The 27,147-nt window shown below is 39.1% G+C and overlaps 1 protein-coding gene across 2 annotated transcripts in view; it reads right to left on the bottom strand.

Moving 5' to 3' along the window:
• Positions 1-833: 833 nt before the first annotated feature.
• GABRB3 (gamma-aminobutyric acid type A receptor subunit beta3) overlaps positions 834-27,147 on the bottom strand; it is a 115,855-nt gene continuing 89,541 nt past the window's right edge. For both annotated transcript variants that reach the window (XM_068923256.1, XM_009666379.2), the window contains 3 exons: positions 20,357-20,509; positions 15,730-15,974; positions 834-4,820 (listed from right to left, as the gene is read on the bottom strand). In XM_068923256.1, coding sequence (XP_068779357.1) covers positions 4,470-4,820; positions 15,730-15,974; positions 20,357-20,509 — 749 coding nt within the window. In that variant the 3' untranslated portion in view covers positions 834-4,469. The remainder of the gene's footprint in view (positions 4,821-15,729; positions 15,975-20,356; positions 20,510-27,147) is intronic.

Here is a 27,147-nt window from a genome sequence, read left to right as displayed (position 1 = left end):
AGAAACTTGCTAAAGTCAGAGGGAGTCTTCTGTTGACTTCAAAGGCCTTGCAATCAACTCTACTGTGCTGAATATTTTATCTACTATTTAAAGTTTTGTCATGTATCATTAGACACTGTAAGATTTAAGTAAGTGCATGACAGCTTGTTCTAATGCAAAACACAACAACTGGGCTTACAGACTCTGCTTTCTGAATGGCCTTTTGTTTTTAGAGGGTTTTTCAGGGTATTTTTTTGTTTTTGAGGAATGGGGTTGCTATACTACTAACAAGATGACCTTAGAAACCCCTATTGGAATCTATCAGTATCCCGACTCCTCTAAAATAACTTAGTAACAGCTAGTAATAAAAAGTGTAATGAACACAATTAGCATTCCTGACACAATTAGCATAGTTGAAGAACGGGTGGGCTTTCATTTATGAATGAAAGAAATAAACAGGCTAGCACTGTCTTATTTGGATATCAAAAGCTCTTTTGTGTCCTGGACTGGTAGAGATCATATAAAGTAAAAGACAAACTTTCTACTTTTAACAGGTAACACCCCAGACTGAAGAAAGCTTGGTTTGCCATTAAGAAACTTGCCAAGTCAGTGGATGTAATTTTCCCCTCTTCCTTCCCCCATAACAGAAAATACTAGGAAATATAGTAAATTCAGGCTTAATAAATCCTATTTCTCTTGTTAATCAATTTGAAAATATTTTCATCTCCTTTTTTTAAATTGTATATGACATCACATGACATTTAAAAGCTAAATAAACATTAAAATTTAGCAAAATACAGTCATCATCCCCCCGCATCCCCAGAAAACAAATAAAAAAGTAAGCAATTAATCTTTAAACCCTTTTTAATAAATGAATATTCATTCATCAATATTTTCATAAAGCATCTCTTCATCATTCCATTTTACTATCCTTTTTTTTCCATTGCTGAAGAATACCAAAAATACAGAAATGTGCCGTAAGCAAAAAGGACTGGGTTTTAGTTTATCTTTACAATGGGATGAAATCAACTCGGAGTTAAACCACCATCATATTTCTACTGTTTATTGACCCTTTGGGCTACACAACACAAGCTAATTCCAGTTTTCTTTAATGCCTTTCACAAACAAATGATGTGTAAATGTTATTTATAGTAGTGTGAGTTAGAAATGAGTTAATTAGCTATGAAATACATTACTCTGGCGCAATTTGGTTGGAATTACCATTTTAGTCTCAAAGCCACCTATAGTTAAAATCATACACTGCAGTTAGCATAAAGTGACAATAGCCAGAAAATGAGAGATCAAGGCAAACACTATTCTTAACACATGGTTGTGTGTCCATCTGTGTGTAAGAAGTGGTGCAGGGACTGGAGGAAGGGAATTGGCAAAAAAGGCACAAAAGTGTGTGTTAAGGATGGAGTGTTAACCTTAAGTGGCAATTTCCCGGCTTTTTTTCAAGTCAAACCCATAGCTGTATCTGTTCAAGGTTCAAGCTCTCTGTGTCCCGTGGAACTCGGCTGGACTCATGAACATGAAATCCTGTGAAAAAGCTGAAGTGTCCAATTGCCTATTTTTGGCAAGGAGAGGAGAAGGTGGTGGTGTAAAGTACTGCTTCATGAAAGGGGATGCAGTAACATGCCTCCCTCCAGTTGTGCAAAGGGGAGCACAGGGGGCGTCCTCAGAGACCCTGTTTGTTTTCCTGCACATTCCTGGGTCCTGAAAATGTGTACTGCTTCTTTACTCAGGCAAGACTATAATTTTCCCATCTACTTGAAAATCCTGACTGAAGTCACTGATGACTTCAACAGGATCCAGAATACACATTTCCATCAATCACAACTAAAATAGTCTCCTTGCTGTTAAAGATCCATGCCTGAGCACAGGATTCCAGGAGCCAGGACTTCAAGAAAAGCGAGAACCGTGATTAAATCGTGAGCATGAGACCACTGTCGTCTTGAATCCCATTTTTCAGCATAGGTGTTCAGAGCACTTACTGAAAGACTTCCTCGAAGATCATTTTATGAAGGTAATTTTTCTCCATAAAAGCTACAGGTTGTAAGTTTTTTAAAATTAAATTTTTTTAATTATATTTTGATATTAAGAAAAAATCTCGGGAAGGCTTTTTAACAATTCTACTAAATATGTACTTCGGGAGGGGGTGAATTGTTTAATTACTTTGATTATAATGATAACAATGTGCTCTATAATCCCTTCACAGTTTGAAAAGGTATTAGCAACCCTGTAATATATTACGGTTTACCAATGGGAGCTAATACTGAGGAGCTTTCAAAAAACGTTTTTTTCTGTTCCAGCTATACGGATTTCTTTCAGGCTCTTCATACTGTATAGTTGTTTGCAGATGCAGCGCTTGAAAACTGCAGTCTTAGGTGCTTTGCACCACTGCCAGCGATGCAGCAGGACTGCGGTGCTGATCCTGCACGCGCTGGCATCTGGGGTTACTGTAAATGCTCCAGGCTGGGGATCACATTGCAGTTTTGCTGCAAGGCAGAACAGTGTGGTGCGCGCTGCTGTTCAAGAAGCAACCCCAAGGCTGGGATTACAACAACTTTGTAACGCAAGATGTTCTACGCTGAGTTTCAGCCCAGAGGGAAGTTTCACAGTTCAGTTGCGAACAGTCGAGGATGGAAACAACAGACTGTATGCCGCAGCAGCGCAAGTGTCACTGCTTTACTCCCAGATAAATCAGGTACTACTGAGAATACAGGTCATTACAGAGCCAAGGCAGCCTTCCCAGTTTCATCCCATCTGGGGTTTTTTGATAGATGCATATCCACACATTTTTCTCCCGCAGATGTCTCTATTAGCATTCAAAGCTCTCTATCTGCCAAAAATTCCCATTGATTTCCACAGGAATTCTACATGCAGAGAATTGGCAGGGCCACACCTGGAATTTTTTTTTTTTTTTTTAGATCTATTCATGCTACTGTATCTGTTGTTATTTGTGAGCGTACATGGTAGAAACACTGTTTACAAAAAATATATCTTCTTTTCTTTAGAAAGGTTCAGTGGTGATAAATAACAAATTAAGTTTTACAGATTTGAAATTGGTATACCTTGACAACTACAATCTACTAGGCTGAAAAAGTTAGAATCCTGATGAGGGAGCGAACTGGAATGAAAACAAAACTGGCCATATTCACATGAAGAAAATCTTTGAACACAGTTAATGTTGAAACAAGACACACTGTTTGCTATCTTTTGTGATTTGTGACTGCAGCACACTAGTTTTATAAGTGTACGTGTGTATACTGTAAGTATATAAATAAAATATGAAAATGCTCCATTACTGAATCGAAGTTTTAGAAGTGCTCTATTTGCTCAATTCTAGAGAATAAAAAGTTTGTAACATCACAGAAACAAAAATATGACATAGCATGCGGTCACGATAGCAAGCACAAAAAAGAAAAATATTGAGAAAATATACTTATATATGCATATTATGCAAACATATTTTACATTAACATACAATGTTATAAGAATGTTAAATAATGTGAATGTGTGTTTAAAAAAGACTACATCTAGACGGTTTCACATTGAAGTAGTAAATAACCTGAGACATCTTCTATGCTTTCACTGCAATAACAATCTTTAAATCTATAGCAGATGTAGAACACATTGACAGTAGTTGAATTCTCAGCTAAATTACACTAAAAATGTGCTGTTCTCTTTCAAAATGACATGGCAGCTGGAATTAGTCCACGGGAAGGAAAATGTGCTGCACATTTACAGTACTTACAAAAGATTCTTTTCACTGTTGATGGACACTTAAAATGCTTGTTTGAAATATGATGAACATGTATATGTCTCCAAAGACCTAGAGCAACACCCCTAGGATCAGCTTGCTTACTGCTGGAGAGAAAGCAAGAGATCACTAAAAAATGACACTCATTCATGACTGGGAAAAATTCTATTACAACATATATAAAACCAAGAAATTTTAGCAAAGAAAAACAAATTTGGCTTGATGAAATTACAGTCGATGGATCTGCAATATAAATGCCTTATTTTAAACTCACCAATGTATCGCTATCATTTTATGATTAGCGCGTATGGCAGCATTTACAAACAATGTTACTAAATACTGACTATATACACCATTACAGCTGTTTGTTTGAAAATTTCTATGACAATCAAAATTTGGTAGTAATGATATACAACACTTACTTTCTCAAGGCTTGTTCTTGTGACGACATCTGCCTTTCAATGTAAAAAGTTCCTTTGAAGTGCATTCTATGATAAATTGTCCGTAACCTCAGAATGAACATGTACATGTATGTGTGCATATATATACTTTTGCTTTTCAGTGTGCTTACATATACACACAATTCTGTGATATATGTATTCACACATACATGAGTTTTCTCTACACAGTAAAAGTTCATATATATTTTTATATATAAATATATATAAACTCTGCAGGCAAGTAGTGCTTCACTTGTAATTGAAGTCCTTTAAAAAAGTTCAGTCAGTCAGTTAACATAGTATAGCCAGTAAATTAAGTTGAAAAGAGAAAATGTGAATGGAAACACCATTCTTGACCATCTGTCGATGGCATTCACATCTGTTAGATCAGGGATTTTTATTTTCAGTTGTGAAGACCTTCTTCGTAAATGGGTCCTCTTGCTGTGGGTGCCTGTTCTTTCTGATGAGCGCCTTCCAAGGCTTTCGCGATGTGAGCTTTGTTTTCTGTACTGGATTCCTGAGCTGTCAAAGGATATGGTTGAATTTCTGGCATCAGTAACACTGGTTGTGACCTCATTGCTTGCCACCTCATTGTGCATTTCCAGTGATGTTAGCAAAATATTTCCATGGGTGTCCACCTTGGGGGCAAAAACAGAAACAGACATTGTTTTAAAAGATTTGACCATGTTCCAGCAAAATTTGAGCTCATTGAAATTTCACAAAAACACATATTTTAAGAAAGCATGTATTCACTTTAAGCATGTGATAAACTTACAAAAACGGGACTGCTCAGCTGCTTGAAAACATGCAAGTATTTGAATACTTTTACATATAGGGTTATAAACATGTTACCAGCAAACAGTACAAAAACACATTCGACATAACCATGCATTTTCCCCTCCCTCTAAACCAGCCACATTTTGAAGGATGGTGTAGATCAGTGAAATCTCTACACAGCTGGTGGGGGAGAGTGAGGGTAAGGGATGGAACATCACTGACAGCTCTTCTACAGTAGGAAATCAAATTAAACTAGAATAGTTTTTTTCCATCCAGGATTTAAAACCAGATGAACAAACTGCATATGAAGTTTGATAAAATCACAAGAATAGTTCTGACCTGCTGAACATTTTGACTACGGGAATGACACCGAGCTTATATATACTTTACACATAACTTTTCTGTTACACTTTTTTCATTCCAGAGTCATTTGCTCAGTTTTGTAATCACGGTAATGCATAACCGCAGGGCCTTTCCACTTGGATGAGTGACCATAAAGAGCAATGAACTAAGTCGAGGAAGAAAGCTGCTGAACTGAATAGCTGGCACTCTTTCCTTCAAACTTCATATCCAGAAGGAGGTAAGCACAGTGTTGAAGGGCAACAGGCTGCCATTTTGAGTAATACAAGGAAGGTCCTGATCACTTGGAGTCCTTCAGAAATTCGGGCCAGACTCTCTGGTCCCCTGGAGTACTAGTGGAGGAGGAGCGCGCAAGAGCCAGGCACAGCTCCTTCAATCCAGACAGAGGAAGTTCCAGTTCCAGTGAGTGGCATGGACATAACGTCCCAAATGAGGCCATGTCAGTCGATATTGGGTAACTTCAGTAGTGGACACCCACATGTCTTTGCACCCCTTTCCCCGCACACTGGAGGAGAGGCAGAGGACAAAGCTGGTGCAGGGAGCAGCTCCAACCTTCCTGCCCGCAATCAGGAAATGAAATTTAAATGTCATTTATTTTATGTTTATTTTATGTTTATATTAAATTTATTTTATGTTTATTTTACATTTATTTTACAATAAATGTTTGGCTGGGTATTTCTGATCAGTTAATGAATGTCTCACTCTGCTCAAGTGAACTCAGTCCCCCATCTCACAAATAGATTGCGAGCCATGGTATACAGGATAATTTCCAGTTCTACTTACACAATTTGCTCCTCTATAATTCATTCTGCGCTTTGGTTCTTAAACATTGTTTTCAAACCTGCTATGTGATCTAGCTGTGTGCAGTTAAACATCTCACCCTAGAAGCATCTGTATAAAAGTGGCTAAGAAAACAGACTTTTGCCATGGCCTTAAGTTGGCACAGTCATCTGATAGCAGTTCCTTTGCAAGCTTTCTGTTACATGCTGGGAGTTTACAAAGTTATGTGTCTCTGTACATATGCATTCAGCTTTTTTCAGTCCTGCTAAAATTCTGTAAAATGGATATTTCTTTCGTCAAATATAGATATTACAGTTTTTTTTTTTCTCAGTGAAAATAACTATGATAGTATATCACTAACACTTTGCCAAGCTGCATATAAACGGAGTAAGTATATATAAGGCTATGAATGAGAAACAAGCAAGTAGAGAAAGGGAAAAAAAAACAAACTAAGGTATCGTAGGCAACCATATGTTATGCTGATGAGTGCCTATCAATTAAAATAAACAATGTGAACCGACATAATGGGGTGAAGAAACCTCAGGAGTCATTAAGAAGAATTTATTTTCCCCATGGTAAAAACCCACTGGGTAAAAGTATGGGCTTGAGGTTTGTAAAAACGAGTTCATGCTTTCGAGCAGGATCTGTAATCAGGGAATACACACAGCTGTAGAATACAACCTTGGGCACCATCACTACTGACAGTGGTCTCTGAAAATAATTGACTCAGTCTGTTCTGTTGTGGGCTTGGTGTTTTTTTCACAATTTGTACAAATTAAGATCAGGCTTTGTAACATCATTGTGTAAAACATCTCTAAGATCTGTATTTTTCCTTATGAAGCTTAAAACTAAACCTCTTATACAGGCCTCCACAGTGTCACATGCCATATCTTTTCCTTTCAACTTTTAAGCTTTGAGAAGTGTTACATCATTTTCCTTTAACTTATTCAAAATCCTGGCAAAGACCATTTTACTGTGCTACTGCTCTGATAGTATTGACTTCTCTTTGCAGGTCTCTACTCCCTTTCCTTCCATAGCTTCAGATGTTAGCTGCTTATTTCCTCAGGACTTGCTGATCTCTCCTGATTCTGTCTGCCACCTATACCTACAGAAAGACATTAGCCTGTCCATGGGTGCTTTGTCCTTCTATACTGAGCACTGGATTTTTATGAGGTGTCAGATGAAAGCCTGCACTCTTGGGGGGAAACCTAGGTAGTCACGGTTCTCCCGTCTCATGAAAGTATTACTTTGATTTCACTTACTTAATCGTGTTCCATAGCCTCCTTCACCTTATCTACCAATGTTACACACACCCCCCCGTAACTTCTGCCTCTGATCTTCCATTCCACAAGCAATGCTGCCACTTTTCGTTGTTAAGTCACTGCACCTATAAATCAAGCCTGAAAGGTAGCCAAGAAAGTTACAGTGTTTGTGTAAATGCTTTGTTTGAACAAAACATTATGTCCTATGAGGTTGCATGACAGCATATATTATCTCAAAAGGACAAATGAAACATATTTGGAAATATCCATTTGAAAACGTATCTCTTGGTTAACAGACTTAGAGACTAGCACGCCAAATATAAGGAAGAAGCCGGCAGAGAGAAGAAGATGCCTGCAGAAACTGAAATCAGGCTTCTGGTTCACAGATACTCTTGAGACCTGTTTCTGCAAATTGTATTAATTCCTTCTGAGGTTTTGGACAAACCACCTAAACTCCTGACAAAATGAGAGCAATAGACAGTAACGCTTTGTGGCAGTCTTAAGGTGATGCTGTGAAGTATGAATAGTTAATGTATGCAACATGTTAAAAAGTATTTGTACATAAGCAGGACTTCTGAATGATTTAAGCAATGATTTAAATGACTTCGACAAATAGACACTGGCTCTCTCAGTGACTAAAAGAAGCAAACTGAAAATGGCAGGGCATCCTGTGCAACCGAATTCACGTTTGTCTCAAGGTACAGGCAAAACCTTCCATGAGTGAACATGAATGCAGCTCAGTGGCTTCAGGCAAGCTGTGCAGTTACTCCAGGTACATATAAAGTTAAGACACCTCACCGAGCCGATTACAGATGGTCATGGCTGCAGAAATACACAACCCATCCTATGATTAACAACATGACCAGTATCTATGATAAAACTTAGTTTTACTCCTCATGAGCCTTAAAATATAATCTTATCACTTGGCTCAGAAACGTCACTATTTGTGCACTGGAAATTCTCCCAAAAATGTTAATGCTAAGCTTCGTTCTTGAACCCTGTTAAAAATTGGAGGTGACAGTCTATATTTAGCTGTTTTCCCCTCCTTCCCTGCGACCCTACTTTAACCTAAAGATTTATCTGTCCTGTCTTCTCTACCGCCCCTGGGCCTCCCTGCAGTCTCCTTTCTGCCTCTTCAACCACAGCTACACCTGAACCCATTCACCGCCCTTTTCCCTGCAGCTGGGCTCTACCGCCCATACTCCCATCGCTTTCCTGACACAACCCAGAGCTGGTTGTTCCATGGAGTGCTTCCCAGCAAGCTCATCAGAGCAGATGGAAACAGCTGAGCACCAAATCATTAATTAATTCCCTGCTGAATCAGCACAGACCTAAATATGCAAAAACAGTGCTCTTATCTCAGCATCAATTTTAATCAAACCCCATTCCTCCCACCTCTACACAACTACAGTTCCTGCACCAGGGTGAAAGGATTGGTTCTCACATAATTCCAGTTAGAAGCTGAGAAGCATGAAACACTGAGAGATATTTTACACACATAAAAACAGGTTCCTTTTTGAAGGTTCGCCATTTCTAATGCAGATATACGACATTAAAAAAAAAAATCCAGAGACTCTAGCAGCCTAATGTCATAACAGGAAAAGGGTTATAACTTATCTAACTGAAGCTAAAGAGGATTAATAGGAGGCTCATGAAGAAACTCTGGTCCTTACTCTTGGAGCAACACAACTTCACCAATATGCTCAACTCTGTGCAGAACAAGTTCTGCTCTGTTTGAGCTTTATATTGTAGTTCTGAAATTTCAACATCGTTTTACCCCTGGAAAGCCTCAGATCTACTCCTTAATTCTAGACAAGAAGATACCGTCTTGTTTAGATGTTAGATACTGTATTTTCATAGAAATGAAAGAAAAGAGCTGCTATTGAACACCATTCTCTAATCAAGCATCTTGGAAATTTCCAGTTTTAATGTCAGTTTGAAAACACTTTCTTATGATCAGAAAACTACCAGGAGGCTTGATTTACTATTAGATAGTGTCTGAATTATTTCAGCTTCATTTAGTTCTCTGTTTAATACTTCATAAATTTTAAGGAGTATTTTACAATTAAGCTCCTTCTTCCTGATAAGTCCTTCACGCTCTTCCACAGCAAGAAAAAGAGGAAATATTTTGCTCAAACTCCATAGGTATGTTTAGGAGTTCATCAATCCCAAATTTTTAAATACCATGTAAACACTTTCCATCACATGAAATAATAGAAATGCAAATAGCAGCTTTCAAGAACAGCATGAAAAGCTGTCTCTGTAGTTAGTCTTGCATTATTTTACATGAAAATTACTATGCAAGTACATTATCCTGCAAAACAGATCTCCCCTTAAAATTATTATAAAATGGAAATTATTTTGGGTGGAAATTGTAATCTAGACTCCAGCTACCTGATTCCATAATTGTGCAAGGGGTAAAATACGCGGCAGCAGTTTTGATCTTCTTCTGTGTAAATGGCTTTCCAACATACAGAATAGTAAGCAATCAGGCCCTAAGTGTTATCTGTGCCTAAAACAAAATGCATTGACCGTAGTATTCTGCTGATATTTTTAAATAATCTAGAACTACAGGTACAACAAAAATGATATTGTTGAGTATTCTCACTAATGAGCCTAAAAGTTGATACTTCCCTCACTACCGCTTTAATCTAATTGCTTACATTAATTAATAAGCACAAAGGAATGAAAGGGAAAATTATGTTACTATTAGCACAGTAGCACCTAGGGTAGCCAGCAGAATGGACAAGATGGAAAGATATTAAAAAAAGAGGAAAGCATGAAGAATAAAAAAGTAAAAAAGTATAGGAAGCTGCATATTACTATCGCTTGATACTAACCGTGATGAATTTGAATCGATGAAGAAAAGGAAATAAATATACGCTACTCCCCAGTCTTATATTTCATATCATATGTGGATTCATACGATCTCTGGATTGTACTATGGACTGTACATACAATCTTTCTCATAGCATGTGGACTGGCACCATTCAAAACTGTGCAAAGCTGCTGTAGAACAAAATAAGTAATGCATGACTCTCCCAGCGCACGTTGGATGCCTCCATCATAAATGCTGCAGAGCTAGAATTCTTCCCACAGGAACTGTGTTTGTTGCCCTGAGAGATATTTTTCAAAACCTGGCACCTACTCATCACGCCCACGTTTCAAAAATATCCCACTATTCCAAATAGCACCAAAAAAAGTATCCAGAAAAGATGAAGACGCACAGGAGAATACTGCCAGCTTTGCTATTCTCATATTTCTCAATTTAAACTGAATGATAATTCTACCACAGCAGCCAAGATATTCATTCTCAGAATAAAATGCCACTTGTGGGAATCATCGCTGTAATTAACAATTCTTTAAAAGCTCTAAGTAGATGTAAGCGGCCTGGGCCTCATATTCTAAGTAACACCTGATGGGAAGCTGTGGCCAACAGTGGGAGTTTGAACTAGGGATCTGCAGAGCGAAAAAACATGCAGTACTGCTGAACTAGCAGGGCCTTTTTACAAAGGGTTATGTATTATTTCTGCTCAAAGGAAGCTCTTCCCACATGTCTGGCAGCCACAGGGGTTTGAAGCTTGAATGAGCCTGTGTGATAGCTACCCTCCTGATTGATACCCTGGGGCTGCACTCTTGGTCCCACCAAATGGAAAACGTAAATTGCCACAGCTTGAACTAAGCAGCAATATTTTCAGCTGGGGACTGTTAACAAATCATAACCTCTGTGGACTGGCCCAGAAGGAGCAATGCCCAAAACACATGCTCACCAGCTGATTTGCCAGAAGCCTCTACCACAAGAGCGAACAACAAGTGAGAACAGCATTGCCTTAGAGCTCTCTCGTGCTGACTCAGTTGTAAATTAGGCTGTATCTGAGCCTTATTTAAAAGAAACAATTTATTCAACAAAACCGAAAGTGCAGAGAGCTACAAATTAAACCTGCAACTATCAACACAAATAGGACAAACAGAATTGATCTGAGAAACAGGTGATCAGTTTTCAAGGGAAAACATTTTTACAGGCCATCCATTCTTTTGTGTCAAATTCTTCCATAAACACAGGACTTTAATTTAGGCACCAATACTACTGGCAAAAGATTTTATGAAAAATCAAAATCCAGTTCTTCCTAGAGCTTGTCCTCATATATGAAGCCAGTGTATCGAGGTTTTCAACACTAAACTGGTACCAGTACAAAGTTCATGCAAAGAAAGAGCATCTCTCTATGCTTCTCTCCAGTAACCAGGGTTTGGTGGGGTAGGCTGGAAAAGCTCAGAGAGGAATACTATTTCAGGTGTGTTATCGGAAATAAAATAGGATGAAAAAGGAGTCAAAAGAAGAAATGGCTATGCATGAAATTTTCTTTGTAGTCAACTACTGATCCCTATATGAGTCACTTGCAAAGGTTCTCTCGGGTTTCATCTCATCACCAGCTTTGAATATTCTGAAACCATTTGCAGAGATTTGAGTTACTCAGACATGCCTCAGTCACTGTTCTACCTTCAAATAGTGCTACATGGGAGAAAATAGGGCACAGTTTTCCTTTCCCCCTTGCTTTTCTTTGCCACCTCTGCAATGTGACAACACCAGCTGTGCCGTTCGTGTGCTACAAGGGCTCTTCTTTCCCTTATGCCTGGAGCTACTGTGCCCATTAGCTTCAACATAGAGGCAGAACTGGACGTGAGGCTGTACAGGGCAGCAGGGACACAGCCAGGCAGCTCAGCAGCAGCTGGCCAAGCCCTCCGTGGCACAGCAGGTCTCAGCAACAGCATGTCAGCAGCGTGGCAGAGAAATGCTCCTGAAAGCTTGACGTGTTCGTAGCAGCACCACCACCATGATAAGAACCAGAGTTATCTGTACCACAGTGTCAGTTTTTCAAATCCAGACCCCTCCGACACAGTATAGTGTGAACAGATTCATTAGGAAATAGTTTCTGAGTGTCAACATTGGCCGCTTTTCATAGCAATTATCAAATAAAACAGACTCATACTCAAAGCTGTGGATTTTGTGGCCTTTAACATTTTTGTTATTAAAAGTCTCCTGCTCTGTAATCAAATCAGACTACAAAAGCATGAAAAGCCCTTTTGCCACATATATGTGGAGCGTTTACAACCAAACCTGGTAGCTTGCATGCCAGGCTTCAGTCCTCTGACATGTACAAAATGAACTGCAACATCAGTTTCCATGCTGGTTTTACAGCTTTCCATGAATTAAAATGCTCCTGAGTGAAAATATCATGACATTTTCTCTTCTCCTATTTCCTGTGCCTGAGAGAGAAATCCTCTGCCTCAGTAGCACTCCCAGCCTCAGTTACCTCTAGAGCAATGGTCAAACTCAAGACCTGGAGTCCAGGCAATACAGTGTGCTGTCTCTGCTCTGCAAGTTCTGCCTGTGTGAGCACTGACTCAGGTTGAGTTTCTGGACCTGACAGAACACAGAGTTGTTCTGTCACTACACCCATAGGTTACTGACCTTGATGTGGCCCATAAATTGCACGTTGTTTGTTTGTTTGTTTGTTTTTCTGATGCCCTGAGCTAGGACTCTAAATCAATGCCAGGGAGTTCATGCACACAGTTCATATACAAGAAAATTCAACTACTACAACAAAACAGCAACCAAAATCAGCCCAAAATGGTAGTCTCAGAGACAAACTAAAAAAAGTGCCTTTGCTCGGTTTTACATTTGAACCCTTTTTCTTTCCCTTACAGTGTACATTTTGACAGCCACCAAAGAGTGGAGATAACTGCAAATGTGCTTCCAGTTTTCAGGCACTTTCCTTTTTTAAAAAAATGTACGTCAGGCCCAAATCATGTTAGATACGAAATATTTCCCAGTGTTAGACACCTTGCCTTTCTGAACTGAAAGAGACTCCATGGAAGCATGAAGCCTCACTGAAATGACAAAAACTATCATTTCATTGAGCTCACGAAAGGTAGTCTAAATCTATGGCTCTGAGATTCCCTTACCATGCAGTATGCCCTCCAGTTTGTGAGCCTCTCCCAGGACATTCAGCTCCTTAGTCACAGCTCTACAGTAAGAAGCAAGCAAGGGCCAAGAAGCCATTATTTCCATCAGACTCAATGACCTTCAAGACTCACTGAAGAAAAGGTTGGAATGCGATGCCTCTTTATTCCTCCTGAAGAGGTCAGAGACAAGACTGCAGAGCTTTAGGTACTTTCCTTCATGGCAAATATGCTAAAACTCTGGCATGACCACCTGTTCTGCTACATCCATGGATGCCTGTATAGCATGGTACATGGGGGCATGGCCCAGAACTGTGGAAACAGTTTTCCTGCTTGAGGGCAGAGGTCTCTGTAAGGCCTGATAACTGCGTGCTCTGGAGCACTTTGTCCAAAGTGGCTCTGCTAGATGCATTTCCCTTGAGCTGATGGTACTGAAAACCATGGGGTTGATATGCTCTGAGCTATCTCCTCTGGCTTGGTTAGTGTTTCTCAAATAGGAAATTCAGATTAGACATCCTACACCCACTGAATCTGCACCTTCTGCCTGTTTTTTGCTCCAATAGAAGATTTATGATCAGCTCTACCTAATGTCCCTGTCTTTGCCTGTTGCATGCTGGTAGCACTCCTCTAAAGGCATTGACTCCAGTGACCGCAATGCAGCTCTGTTGACTTCACCACCTGAGGCCTGGAGACAAAATGTTTAACGCACAGAATGGGAACACATCATGTGATTTATCCTAAATGCCTTTGAACAGCAAATATTCACATTCACTATTAGTATATATGTTTCAACCAAGTATACAGAGTTCCCTTACCCTTAAGGAACAAAGAAGCATACTCTTATTTCACCTCCGGTGTGCGGAATCTGTATCTTAAGTTCAGTCCACACACGGTCGATATTAAACCAGAAGAGAATTCAGAACAACCCACACTATTTGCTTAGGATGATCCAGAAAGAAAAGAAGCGGTTGTAAGTCAAAAGTGAGATAAAATGTTGACATATGGTATGATCAGGTCTGGGATATAAACATGACACGATCTGGGTATGAAAACCCCTCATTTTCATTAGTTAAGGTACTCTTGCTTCTTCTAACAATATAGACCAACTGATCTCAGTAAGGAAGAAAATTCAGACGTGGGGAGATATTGGTGCCATTAATAAGACCTATACTGAATTATGTTAATCATTTAAATAGATGATATTCGCCAGATGGCTCTCATTGGGAGAACTGAACCCTAGCGCAAACATCTGCATTACCTGCTTGCAGCAAAAATCTTCTCTACTGCTTTCAGTTGTGATACTCTCTTTTTCCATCTGCTTTTTTATTATTATCATTATCTATTTTTCAAAGAAAGGGAATTCATTCTTCTTGCTAGCTTAGTCCTATAGCAGTGCTGCCAACTGTGAGCAGATTCTGGTTTCATAATATAGTGGACAAAAATGGGTTTATCGGTTCAAAAAATATTTCACAGAGACAATCAGGCGTAGTTCTGTATTGCATTTGCTGTATAGCAGCCAGTACCATTAGAATCATAACACAGAGATTGCAATTACATCTGTGATATTTCTGTTTAATAAACAGGCAGTAGTGTTGTCACTTTGAACTCTTTTAATGAATGTACAGATGATACAAAAAACAGTCTTGCATCGCAGAACTGAACGGAAAGGCCGCATTGGAACCATTTTAGCCAAAAAAAGATGTTCTACTGAAATTGACATGCCTTGCTAATATCATATTGTGTTGATGACCGCTTTTGTTTTCTGTTTTTCAAAGGGAAAAAAAGTAATTCATCGCATTAAGTAATACTCAAGGCAAGGAAATATGCTGGCGTATAATGAGCACTGACCACGCCAACACTCTGCCTCAGAAATCAGTCTGAAAGTCTCTTTTAGGAATTTTAATTTTCTGCTGGCCTTCAAGAGCAGCGGATGAGAATGCTATATGCAGTAGTTCAGCTCTGCAGGGCAATTAATTAGCATACTACAACTAATCCTTTATTTGTTTTCTCCCATTCTAAATACATATGCTCTAAGAGACGGGAGAAAAAGTATGCTCAGATCCAGGATTCCCTCATGCAGGTATTTAGACCAAATCACTACGAAATTAGATTTGATTTAGACAGATAAATGACTTTGTAGATCTAGGCTTTTATTTTCCAGCTAGCTGCACTCCCTTCATTTTCTTCTTAACAGTTTCTTGTCATGCAAATCATACTCATTTAGTTTTCTGCATGCCTAAATATAATTCTTCTGTTTAGGTTTTTGAACACAAAAATGCCAAAGTTTGCCCACAAAAAGGAGATGTGGTTTGCATTGTTTTTATGCATGATTTTTCTGTTTATTTCCTACAATTAGCTTTTGTAATAGGAAGACAAGACAGACCATATATAGGTTAAAGAATCCTACCCGGTTGCCTTCAAATTTTGAGCGATCGTTGTTTGCCTTTGCTGTTTTTTCTGCAAGTTTCTTCTGCCTCTGAGGGCCTTTTCCGAAGAAAATATAGTTGACAAAGGCGTATTCAAGTAAGGCCAAGAAGACAAATACAAAGCAGCCCATAAGATACATGTCAATGGCTTTAACGTATGGAATTTTGGGTAAAGTCTCTCTCAGATGAGTGTTGATTGTTGTCATAGTCAGCACAGTTGTAATTCCTAGACAAAGAAATAAAGGAACACATATCTTACCAACCTATGCAGAACATGCTTCGGTTTTCTTTTCCTTTTTGGTAAATTTCCCTTGTCAGGGTGCAGAAGCTTAAACATTTGTGAAAGAAGTCTCTCAAGTGAGTCTCACGGCAAACGAAAGCAAAATTAAAGCTGGATGCGTTATTATTCTGTTACAACATTTTCTCTAGGTGATCTGGGAGAACAGCAAACAAGAGGGCATAGCATCACTTCACCGTGCTAACATCACACAGCGGAGAGAAAGTTTTAGGAAGTAACAAAACTGATGAGGGGTCTGGATAGATAAAGCCGTGTGAACATATTAAGGGAGAGTGTTTGCATAGCCCACTACCTTGGCAAGAGATTCCTTTCATCCCGTTTTAAATTTCTAACAGTTTAACAGTTGGTTGAAGTCTGTCCCTCTATAATAGAGGGAGAGAAATAGGCACTTTTCTCGAGCAGTTCAAGCCATTTGTTTTAAACATCTATTTCAGGATGTACTCTCTTCATTAAGAGGGTCTTGAGATGACTAGTTTGGATCAGTAGCCTAATTTTGAGATAGCTAGAAAGAGGTGAGATGAGCAATGAGAAGCAGACAGGTACGCATATTTGAGGAAAGAAAAAGCCAAAGAGGCAGAGCAGTATTTTTAGAGTGATCCACTGGACACTAATAAAGTACCCAGAAGATCTATTACATATGTGAAACCCTCATTTATTACCTAAGGATGGACATCGCACTTGAAAGTATATTACAGAGCCCTGTTTTTGAAAAGGCAGTAAGAAAAGCAAATTTATTGTCAGTCTGCTTGAACCTGCAATAAACTGCAGGGTCTGTATCTCTGCTGGAAATTTTATGGGAATCACAAATCACAGAAGGCTGAAAACACTGATTTGTAGAATAATTCTGCATTGGTAAAAGAGGCAAGCCATTCTAATAGATCCCCTTCCATTATTATTTTCTGTTATTCCATAATTATACCATCAGTTTGTAAGTAGACACTAAAATGCAGGCAGAACAAAAATAAAGAACAAAAGAAAAATTCCAGCATATCAGAAAGCACAGCTTCTTTTACCTGAAGACAGAAATAAACACAACATAACTCCAAATCAAGCTGCTGTTTGTATAAACAGCGTCACTCTGGGGACCAGTAGTAGTAGCCTATGAGTGTCTATAAGAGATATTTTGTATAGTTAGGTCAGTGTCATGTGGTTTTCAATGCTTTTCCTCTAAACTGTGAAACAAGTGTGTGCTGATGTCAGATGTTTCACAGCTTGAAATACAGTGGAGATACATACAGCACAAGCTTATTTTAAAAACTGCATTGTATATAATCCACCCAACTCTGCAGTAAAATGAGGAGTATAATTTTGACATGCCAGAGTCACATTAGAGTTATTTTTACCTAATGAAACTTTGACAAGCTCTCTAGAAAACCTTACTGCCAGCACAGGGAAAAGGGTGAGAATGTTGGAGGACTGTAGCAAATATTATCACACATTTGCATCCCATGCGATTTCTCTAGCCTGAATTAGTTTCTTTCTTTGTACAGTTTCCTGCTGTTGCTTCCTATAAAGTATTCCAAGAAAGATAAAATTGATTCCTGTATCAGAAATCCACAGATTCATCTTTTTACACACCTTTGGCATCTCATTATCATCCCACAGGTGCTTACCAAAGCCTAGATCCATCAAGAGACTTAGAAACTCACCCAGCAGGTGTTGCAATGCCTGCATTTTTGGTGCTGGTTCCCAGGGTGGAACCTGGATTCTGAAGATAAGGCCCTACACACTACCTGCGGAGAGTCCAGTGGCTCTTTTGGTGATCCCGAGCAGTATGCATACTGAACACAGAGGTGTCTACCACTAACGAGAAGGAAAGATGTTCCTTGGGAGATCCTGAGTTACACAATGCATGGGTGCATGCCACACCCATGCAGGATCAGTATTTCTCCTTTGAAGAGGCTGAATTTCTTTTAAAGCACAGCTGGAGGAGAAGTAGCTGTCATTTACTCATCATATCAAAATAGGATATTTTGCTGACTACAGCCCTTCCCAAGGACTGAGAACCCCAAGATTACTTTTCTCCTCACTCAGAGGACTGAACTTAGGAACCTCAAGGGCTAAGCAGCGAAAACTCACAATTCTGAGCACTGGTGCACCACAGTTGAAGGGTTTGAGTATTTCTCTTGACCTCAGCCTCCATATGGAGTGTCTATAGCACAAAGCACTAGAATGAACGGTCCTTTGCTCTGTGCCTGGGTCTCTTGGTTCAGGGAACTACTTGGTTCACTCCAGGCTGGAGCACAGATAATCTGTGCATCGAGGGACCACAGGCTGCAGCAAAACAGGGAAGTGAATGAATTAGAATCAGGCTTTCAGAGAATGCAGGCTTCCTGCAGGGCTTGAGTAAAAGCTAGACTCCATGTCTTTCAGGATTGCACAGGGAATCCTTCCTCTAATAAATACTTAGGCCAGCAGGCCTTATTGTCCTCTGTACTGAGCCTTCCAGAGCCAGGTATGTCCAAAGATGCAACTCTGCCTTTAAGCTCTGATAATACTTCCTATCAGCCTCAGACTCATAAAACTCGCTATACGAAGGAACACAGGATTAGACCTGTGGTACAGAACTTTATTATACAAATACGAAATGATACAAGCCAAAATCACCAAGGCACTAATTGTTTTCTCAGAAGATCTTATCAGATAGATTTTCATCCCCTCCAGAGGCCTTTCCATCAACTGGAAATAGAACATCTGGGATCTTGAGATTCCTCTGAATGTACCGATTGACTGTTGTTCTAATATTTGTGTTATTAAAGTACAGCACTTGATGAACCAGGAGGCCCTTGTGCAACCCAGAAATAGGTCACATGAGATAGTCTTGTTCCTTAAACAGGGACAAAAGTGAAAAATTTGTGAGCCCATTGTAGGAGGGTGTGGAGTGTTACCAGGGTTTGGTAAGTTCTGTCTAACCACCTCTGTTTACTGCAGTTCTGGCCAGCTTTTAAAACCTAGATGCTAGCAGATGATTCTGAAGTGTTCCTCTCACCCCTACCAGCCTATAAAAGGCCATAATGTTTCTGGGGTGGATCTTCCGTATCAGTAGCTCATTTATGAATATAACAGAGCTGTTTGGATTCTATGTATGTCCCACCTTCCATTAAGCTACCACATATCTGCAACCTGCTGAACAAGCGTTAGCTGTTGTGTGGTAATGCCATATTGTGCGACTTGTACCATGCGCACATGCACCAGCTAATCCACAGTGTCTGCAGAATTACTGTACAATAACTGCAATTAATCTGCAGTATTTTCAGTAGCCCAGTTCAGATACCAGGATGTAATATGATATTGCACATAGGTATAATTGTAGTTGCCCAGCCTGCTTTGATATGTGGGATCTATGAAGGTAAGGGGTATAGAGACGGGTAAATGTACAGGCATGGCTTGGAGTCTTTGTTTGCTGTGGTACGTATGAGAAAAATAACAGAACTAGGCAATATGCTTCTCTTTTTAAAAGAGAAGGGAGTATAGTCAGATGTTATATAGCACGGGTTTATTGTCAAGTTGCAGGTGGGAAGGTATGTCCTACCGGGAAACACCAGCTGGAGATGGGGTTTGGGATTAGATGAGAGGCAGCAGTAATCGTAAGGATTATCTATGGATCCATTTAATCTTCCTCGTCTACAGCTGTGTATACTTCTGTAACAGATGAAATATTTCCTATGAAATATTCTGAAGCTACCTTCCCTTATCTAAAGGAAACTTTGACCTGAAAAAGCCTGGGATTGGCCACCAATTTGTGTTAAATCCATGTTTTTCTGCCATGGGGTAAAAGACACTTAAAGCTGTCCTAAAAATGCACTCAGCATACTGGGCTTTCTGAGAGTGAGATGGGATGTCATGGTCTGCAGCTCATGTGTCCCTGTGTTTTGATATTCCCAACTAGCACGGAGGACCTTGAGGTCTTTTCCTGCCACTGTAAGTTAAAGCAGCCCCGATAACTTGAGCCAGGACCCCAGGTGGAGGCTTAGAGCCACATTTTTCTTCCCACACTGAGCTGGACTAAAAGCTCACGCTCGAACCCTTGGAGTATGATTCTGGAGCTGGTCCCCTCACTGACAACAGCAATACATTTGACGAGAACAAGGCCGGAACCTGTAAGAGCAGCTTATGTCTGAGATTTAGTGGTAGCTACATTTGTGCATGCAGGGAGAACTCATCACTTCTGAGGCAATAATGAATGACATGATTTTGACGTAAATGATTTTGGAATATCAAAACACTGACATCATGTTGCAGTGCTTAACAACCTCCAAAGGCTACATTCAGTCTGACATTTTAATGTCCCACTCATCCTTATCACATACCAAGGGCAACTCTTGCTGCTGATGCATCATAATTGATCCAGAATGACACCCATGATAAAATAGTAATCAGTATGGAGGGCATGTAGGTTTGAAGAATAAAGTATCCAATATTTCTCTTCAACCTGAAGCTCAGTGAGAGTCTTGGATAGGCACCTAGGGAAAGGGAGGGAAAATCAGTGTTATTTATACCAAAGAAAAGACATTTGCAGATATTTGTCTTCAGTTTCCGTAGAAATTAAAGCATGCATATTTTATTGGGTATTATGACATCTGCAGAACAGTAGGGAAAATGCCTTCTCTGTGTTACTGGTTGGTCTTAAAAGAAACCTTGCAGAGAATATAGTGCTATGCAAGCAATTTGAATTTGGGAAGAATAGAGAGAGCAAGTCATTCTAAATTATTGAACAGATGGGTGAGCACCGGTTAATTTTTAAAAACAGATGCCTAGATCTCCATGTAAAATGCTTATCCAAATACACAATTTTTATATATAGTATTTTTATTGAGAGTATCAGCAGAGTTCCAAATCTTAAATGTGCATTGTTTGGTATTTATATAGAACAGTTATTCTCGACACAGCCCTTTTTAATTACATCGGAACTATGAGAAACATGCTACCTGAAGTGTCAAAAGTAAATTGTACTGAATCACAGTGAGAAAAAGCCTTCAGACCTGATCCAAAGTTCATAATATCAATTAGAGCTGGACGAAATTTTTCCTCCAGAACTGTTTTAGCAAAAAAATGAGGATTAAATCTGGGTATGCTTGGTTTTACAGTTGTACCAGAAAAAGTTAGTCTTTCACATAAACATTAGCACCTTGATTTCAGTGTTTGCATTACTAGTTTTAGATATGATACTTCTAACAGCTCTTCAAAAAGCTCTCTTTACAGTCAATATTCTAAAAATCATTTCTGAACACAAGGCTCCCATTCTAGGTAGTAGATCATTTCCTGCCCATTCTAATACAAACACGTATAAGGTGTGAAAGATTAGATCTAGGAACAATTAAAAATTTACAAACCTCATGTAAAATTATTACATTTATATTTTTGCATATGAGCATAAGAAATTTCATATGTCTGTGTACGCAAGAAAGATGGATTTCCTTAGAGAGAAAGGGAAAGAAGGAATAGAAAACTGCAGATTTCTCTTTATCACTTTCCTGATAGTTAGGTATACTTTGGGTCATGTGACAGGAAAAATCCTATACTGTATTCAGATAGCAGGAGCATCCTGGGAGTATCAAACCTTATGCAACAACACTTAATTGTTTTATCAAACACATCTTGGAAAAACTATGACTACAAAGGAAATATCTGGTAGATGCATTTTGTTGTTGTTATTATTTCAATCAATAATATTTTTTCCAGAATGAAATGGAATTGTCTTCTAGTTTCACAAACAGATGAATATTGGTAGAGCAAGAGCAATTTACTTCATTACGGAAACCAGACCAAAGTTTTCTATTGTCTAAAGCATACATAATTCTCATACAATACCTAATTCTCATACAACACATAATTCTCATACATTCTCAGCAAAGAATCATTCAGACTTTAGTTAGCTTAACACCTTCATTTTCCAATGAAATGTTTCATTTTCAAGGACAAACTCTCCTTGAAATCATGTCAGCTTTTTTTGCTAACAGAGCTTAACTTTTTCATTGAGTTTCCTCATGAAACAGTTTCTACCACCTTGTGTGTGCAGACCGTGTAAATGAAATAGGAACATCTCCCGCCATGATATACACTAAAAATTTAGCAGGCATGATCACCTTTTTGCAGTAAGAAGGGTAGTGCATCAGGCAGAAATCTGTATAAAGCTCTGTTGAGGAAAATTACTTCATAAAATATACCACCAATGGAAAGGATTCTCTAAAAATCTCTTCCATTCAAAAGCCCTATCCAGGTCTGGGTGTCTGGGGAATACCATTGATTGATAGAGGTGAAAACTGGAAAGTCTCCCATAAAATACTGCTTCTTCAAGAGTCTAAATGATTCATTCAAGTATATGCCAAGTTCAATGGACTGATCACAGAATCAATGCCTCTTCTTGGGCTGTTCCAGTACCAAGGACCCTGGAAGCACTGGGGAATCTCAGAGAGAGAAGAAAGAGATCATTTTGCTACTAGCAAAGCAGGAAAAAAGGTGTGGATGGAGGAGAAGTGTCAAGAGTGCAGAGAAGTAATGCGTTAGGTGTGTCAGTAATGTTTAGTAATGAAATCCTGAACTGAGAAACTTCATAACAGAGCAAACAGACTTACGATATTTTTCTTCAATTTTTCATCTGCAACACGCTGTCTAATGAGGTAAGGTAATTACTGACACTAGTGCGACTAAAGCCTTAGAGGTGGACTCTCCAGACAGATTGCATCAAGGCCAGAGAGCTCAACATGAAGTTGTTTGAAGTCTCAAGTTTTTGACCAGAATCTAGAAAAGAAAATGCTAAGAACCACACTTAGGGCCAGGGTTGTCCGTGCTCTCTGTCTTCCTGCTGTAGAGTTTGGACTCAGAACTGTAACAGAGGGATTCAGTTGCAAATCTGAAGGTGCACCGTGCCTTTTGAGATGCTGTTTGAGATCTCAGACACCAGCATGGGGCTGGTAAATATACCTCTCCAGACTCCACTGACAGTATTGACTAGATTCCCCATCATCTGTAATAGGAGCTTAGGCACCTAGCTCCCATGCAGACACTGAAACAATATTCATCTTAAGTTAGAGCAAGACAAATGCCAGCCCCGTACGTCTCAGGGTAGGTTCTGAGGGTCTGTGGCTTCCAAGCAGACTAACTGCCAGTCTTGTCAGCATCACTTCTACTCACTGGAGTTGACACATTGCTCAGTTTCACACAGGTAAAAAGAACATCATCCTGTTTCATGGTGACTTTTCAAGCTCCAATTGGGAAGTCTGGTTCTCAGAAAATTTCAAAATAATTTGGTCTTTGCATAGTTCAGCCTGAAACTGAAACACGAACTGGTTGCCTTGTTTTTTCAGACAGTTCTACCTCCTGCCGCTTCCAAACAGCACAAATACCATGCTGCCAGGGTCTTCTGCTATGTAGCTGTCCCTGAGACTATGGAAGTTTGTATTACTTTCATCTGTATTACTCTTATGCCTTTACAGATGGTTTATGGGTCCTGCCTCCAGCCTGCCATCCCTGCTGTCCTATCTCATTTCCAGCAAACACAGCGCTCTATAGAAAAGGGACCCAAAAGAAGCTCCTCCTGTGAAGGCAGCTTATTTCCCCGCCTTATATGGATGACTAAAGCTAAGTGAACAGGATAGGCCTTCACCTGCATGGAACAAAGACGGTAAGCCCAGATCTTTATTTACCTAAGAAGGAATCATCATGTGGAATTTCTTTAACAAAAATGGATTTCTTGGTGAGCTCAACAATTACACTGTTACTTGCCTTACTATGCTTGGATAATGATTTGTCCATTAAAGCTCTGTACCTTTAGAGATTAAAATTCTAGTTGCCACCATTCCATCAAAATTTGCTTTTTGCCTAAAGAACAGTGGTGCTATCCAAAGACCAGATTTGTTACCCTTCCTCCCACATCATATAACATGTGGATGTCTATGGAATAATCTAAATACTACAGGAATAATAGAATTTGGCCTTCAATATCTGAATCTAACCACAGGATTGAGAATGCAGACTTGAAAACAAATACTTAATCAATAACTGAGCTCAAAATATTCCTTTTTCATATATTCAAGCACTTGGTAAAAAATAATTACTTTTTTCTGTTTCAATTTCGTTAAAAGCTAGCAAGCTGAAATATCTAGCTCCAAGGCTAAATTAGTCTCTTGCTGTTTTATCCAAGTATGAACCAAGACAGCAGAGTTGGTCAGCTACAGAATTCTTATATTAATCTGTTCTTCTGGGAAAGTTCTTCAGCTAATTGGAAATGTACTCTATAGACTGATCTTTCAGAATATGCTAAATAATTAATTTTCAAACTTTTTAGGACTACCTTCCTCTTACAAATAGGTTGCTAATCTGGCTCTAACTGCTATGGATCTTGAAGTTTTTAGGCTGTGTCTTATACTTCCCCATTGCTGCTCAGTTTCTTAACGTTCCTGTATAACAATCAGTTAGGAGGGGGATTCAGCTCACAAACTTAGGAATTTAATTATTTCAGATGTTTTGCATAGAGGTATTTACATATGGAAGGTGTCTATGCTCTCAGAATAAACCATGGAGATCTAGATTTACAGCTAGCTGATTCTAAGGGTGTGATTCAATTACCTACATACAAAGTGTCTAATGCCTTTTGAGATGCCTAGGATACTGAAGAGTAGGACTTAAATAATACTAATGAAGTAGTTAATACTGACGCAATGGACACAGGACTCTCAGACTCTTTGGAACGGCTGCCTAATTGCTAAGCAGGATCTCCACAGAATCTCTGGTGGTACCAGACACCTATGTAAAGGCACCTGAATAGTGTCCTAGGAGATATTCAGTTGATAAAATAGAGGTGTTTAAGAGCTGAATAGTGCTTTAGACTCCACAGACAGCACTGATTTGACTAGGGGCTTGATTCAGCTACTGACACATAGGCAGCTAGTGCCGTTTGAGACGTCTTATGGTAGCCTGTATGGCCTTCAACTGCCATTCGGATAGTCAAACCACAGACTTTTTTTCACCGCAATTTCACAACAATTACTTTCTGTTCTATCCATCATAGATAAAAGGAACAGTTTAATCCTGTGTTATTCCCTACACAATCATACATGGTTCTCTTTTTCCTCATGGATTATATTTGCTAGACTTCCACTGATTCTTGCTACTTTTTCCTAGACTGTCTTCTGTTGGCAAACAGCTTTCTTGAAGAACGCTACCCCTGACCAGAAATACTCAGCTTAGCAGCACAAGTCGTAAGATGTTTGTTGCTTCCCAAACAAGATTTATTGGCTCATGTTCAGTCTGTGATCAACAATAACCCCCACATCTCTACACACAAAAATCTTGCCCAACCAGTTGTTCCCTTCCTGAGTTTGGATAGGTATAATTAGCTGTATAGTTGTTGTCTTTACTTGTCCACATAGACTTTTATAGGTTTTTTTTCAGATCTGTTTGGCAAGATCATTCTAAACTCCAATGTTAGGTTTCAATATGCTTGCAGTTCCTCCAGTATTTTTACTGTCCCTCCCAGCTTTATATCATTAGCTATATTTTTTGTATATGCTTACTGTTGCTTCTTAGTAACTATGGGAACAGATTTTTCCATTTGCATAAGTTACACAGGACTATACAGTACTACTCCTTCATGGAGGACAGGAGAAATAGCTACTCGAAAAGATGTTTACGGCACGACTCTGAAGTCTTCTTTTAGTTTAATACAATCAAAGAGCAGCTGTACTGAAACCTCTGAAATCTTCACTAAGATATTGTGCTCAAAGAACCAGTATCTTCCCTTGACACTCTAATAACCTCTAGGCCAGAAAAAAAAGAAACACACACGACTAATTTTCCACAAAAATATAGAAACTGGCCTTAATTGTCAGGAACATAAAAAAGGAGGGTCTTGAGAAGAAATGTGAAGGGACTGTGCTGGCTTTATCCATCGGATTGGCTAACATGTTTCAGACTTAGCGCTAGACGTGTGGTTTTGAGAAATAAATGTGATAATTGCCTTGCACAGGAATATTTGTCCAAAAAATTCATAATTTTTTAATATCCTGTACGAAAACAACAGTAGATGCAGCTTCCTGTCTTGAAAAGTGTAAAAAATTATATACTTCAGAAAACGATACAAGAAACACGGAGTAGTCTGTTCTTCATGACAGTCTCATCCTCACCCTAGTCCCTAGTGTCAAGCTGTCTTAAACTCTGAAGCATGAGATGTTATATTCCTTCAAAAAATTTATTGGAAGGAACTGTTAGGATTCTGAGTATTTTGTTAGCCATATAAATGTCTACCTCTAGTTTTTATTTGCTTTTCAATCTCTCTCATATGTTTCATAGCTCTTTGGATTTCTTTTTTTCCTGAATGTAACAGAACTCTCTCATCTCTAAATTACTAAATCATTTCTTTACTGAAATATTCCATACTGAACTGAAAAGTGGTTTTGGACTGTCGTCAAAACTTCCTAAATATGAAGTTCTCTGTATTGTCATTGCTGTCCAAAAAGCTGTTCACAAAAGTACCTCCAGTCCTGTGGCGGGCCCTGACTGCCAAAGGTGGCACCAGCTGCAGAAGGAAGAGATATAGGATTAAAATATCTCTTTTACTTTCTGCTAAAAATAGTTTAAAAAAAAAAAAGCTGCCATTTGCAATGACAGCCAAAGATGGCAGCACCTGGCAAAACCCCTCACATTAATTTTGATCTCAGCAATATTTATATTTTGTTCTGGAATATAACTAGTGTTTCTATGTACTTTGAAAAAGATGCTGCATCCAAAGAACGGTTGACGTGATGCTTATAAACGTAACAGAGTTGTGCTTCGTTTGTTCTAGTGCTCTGGGATAGAAGGAAGAGTACACTTCCATTGTCTGCTTTGGATTGAAAACATGGAGGTCCCAAACAATGGCCCACAATTGCTAATGACTTTCTGTGTTGCTTTGGTCTTGTCACACAGAGCAACATTTTAATATGCTGGTGTCTAATATTAAGCACGTAAATTCATGCTGTGCTTTGTCATCTGAAGAGGTCCAATGCTGTGAGGTAATGGAATTTCTTATCATTTTTTCAAGGGAACAAGAAGGAGGCAACCCAGGGATTTAATTTTTAGCATCTCAACAACGATGATGTAAAGTGTTGGCTATGCATACACT

This window comes from Struthio camelus, chromosome 1, assembly GCF_040807025.1.
Source record: "Struthio camelus isolate bStrCam1 chromosome 1, bStrCam1.hap1, whole genome shotgun sequence".
Lineage (NCBI taxonomy): Eukaryota > Metazoa > Chordata > Aves > Struthioniformes > Struthionidae > Struthio > Struthio camelus.
This window is presented reverse-complemented; position numbering and strand designations above follow the sequence as displayed.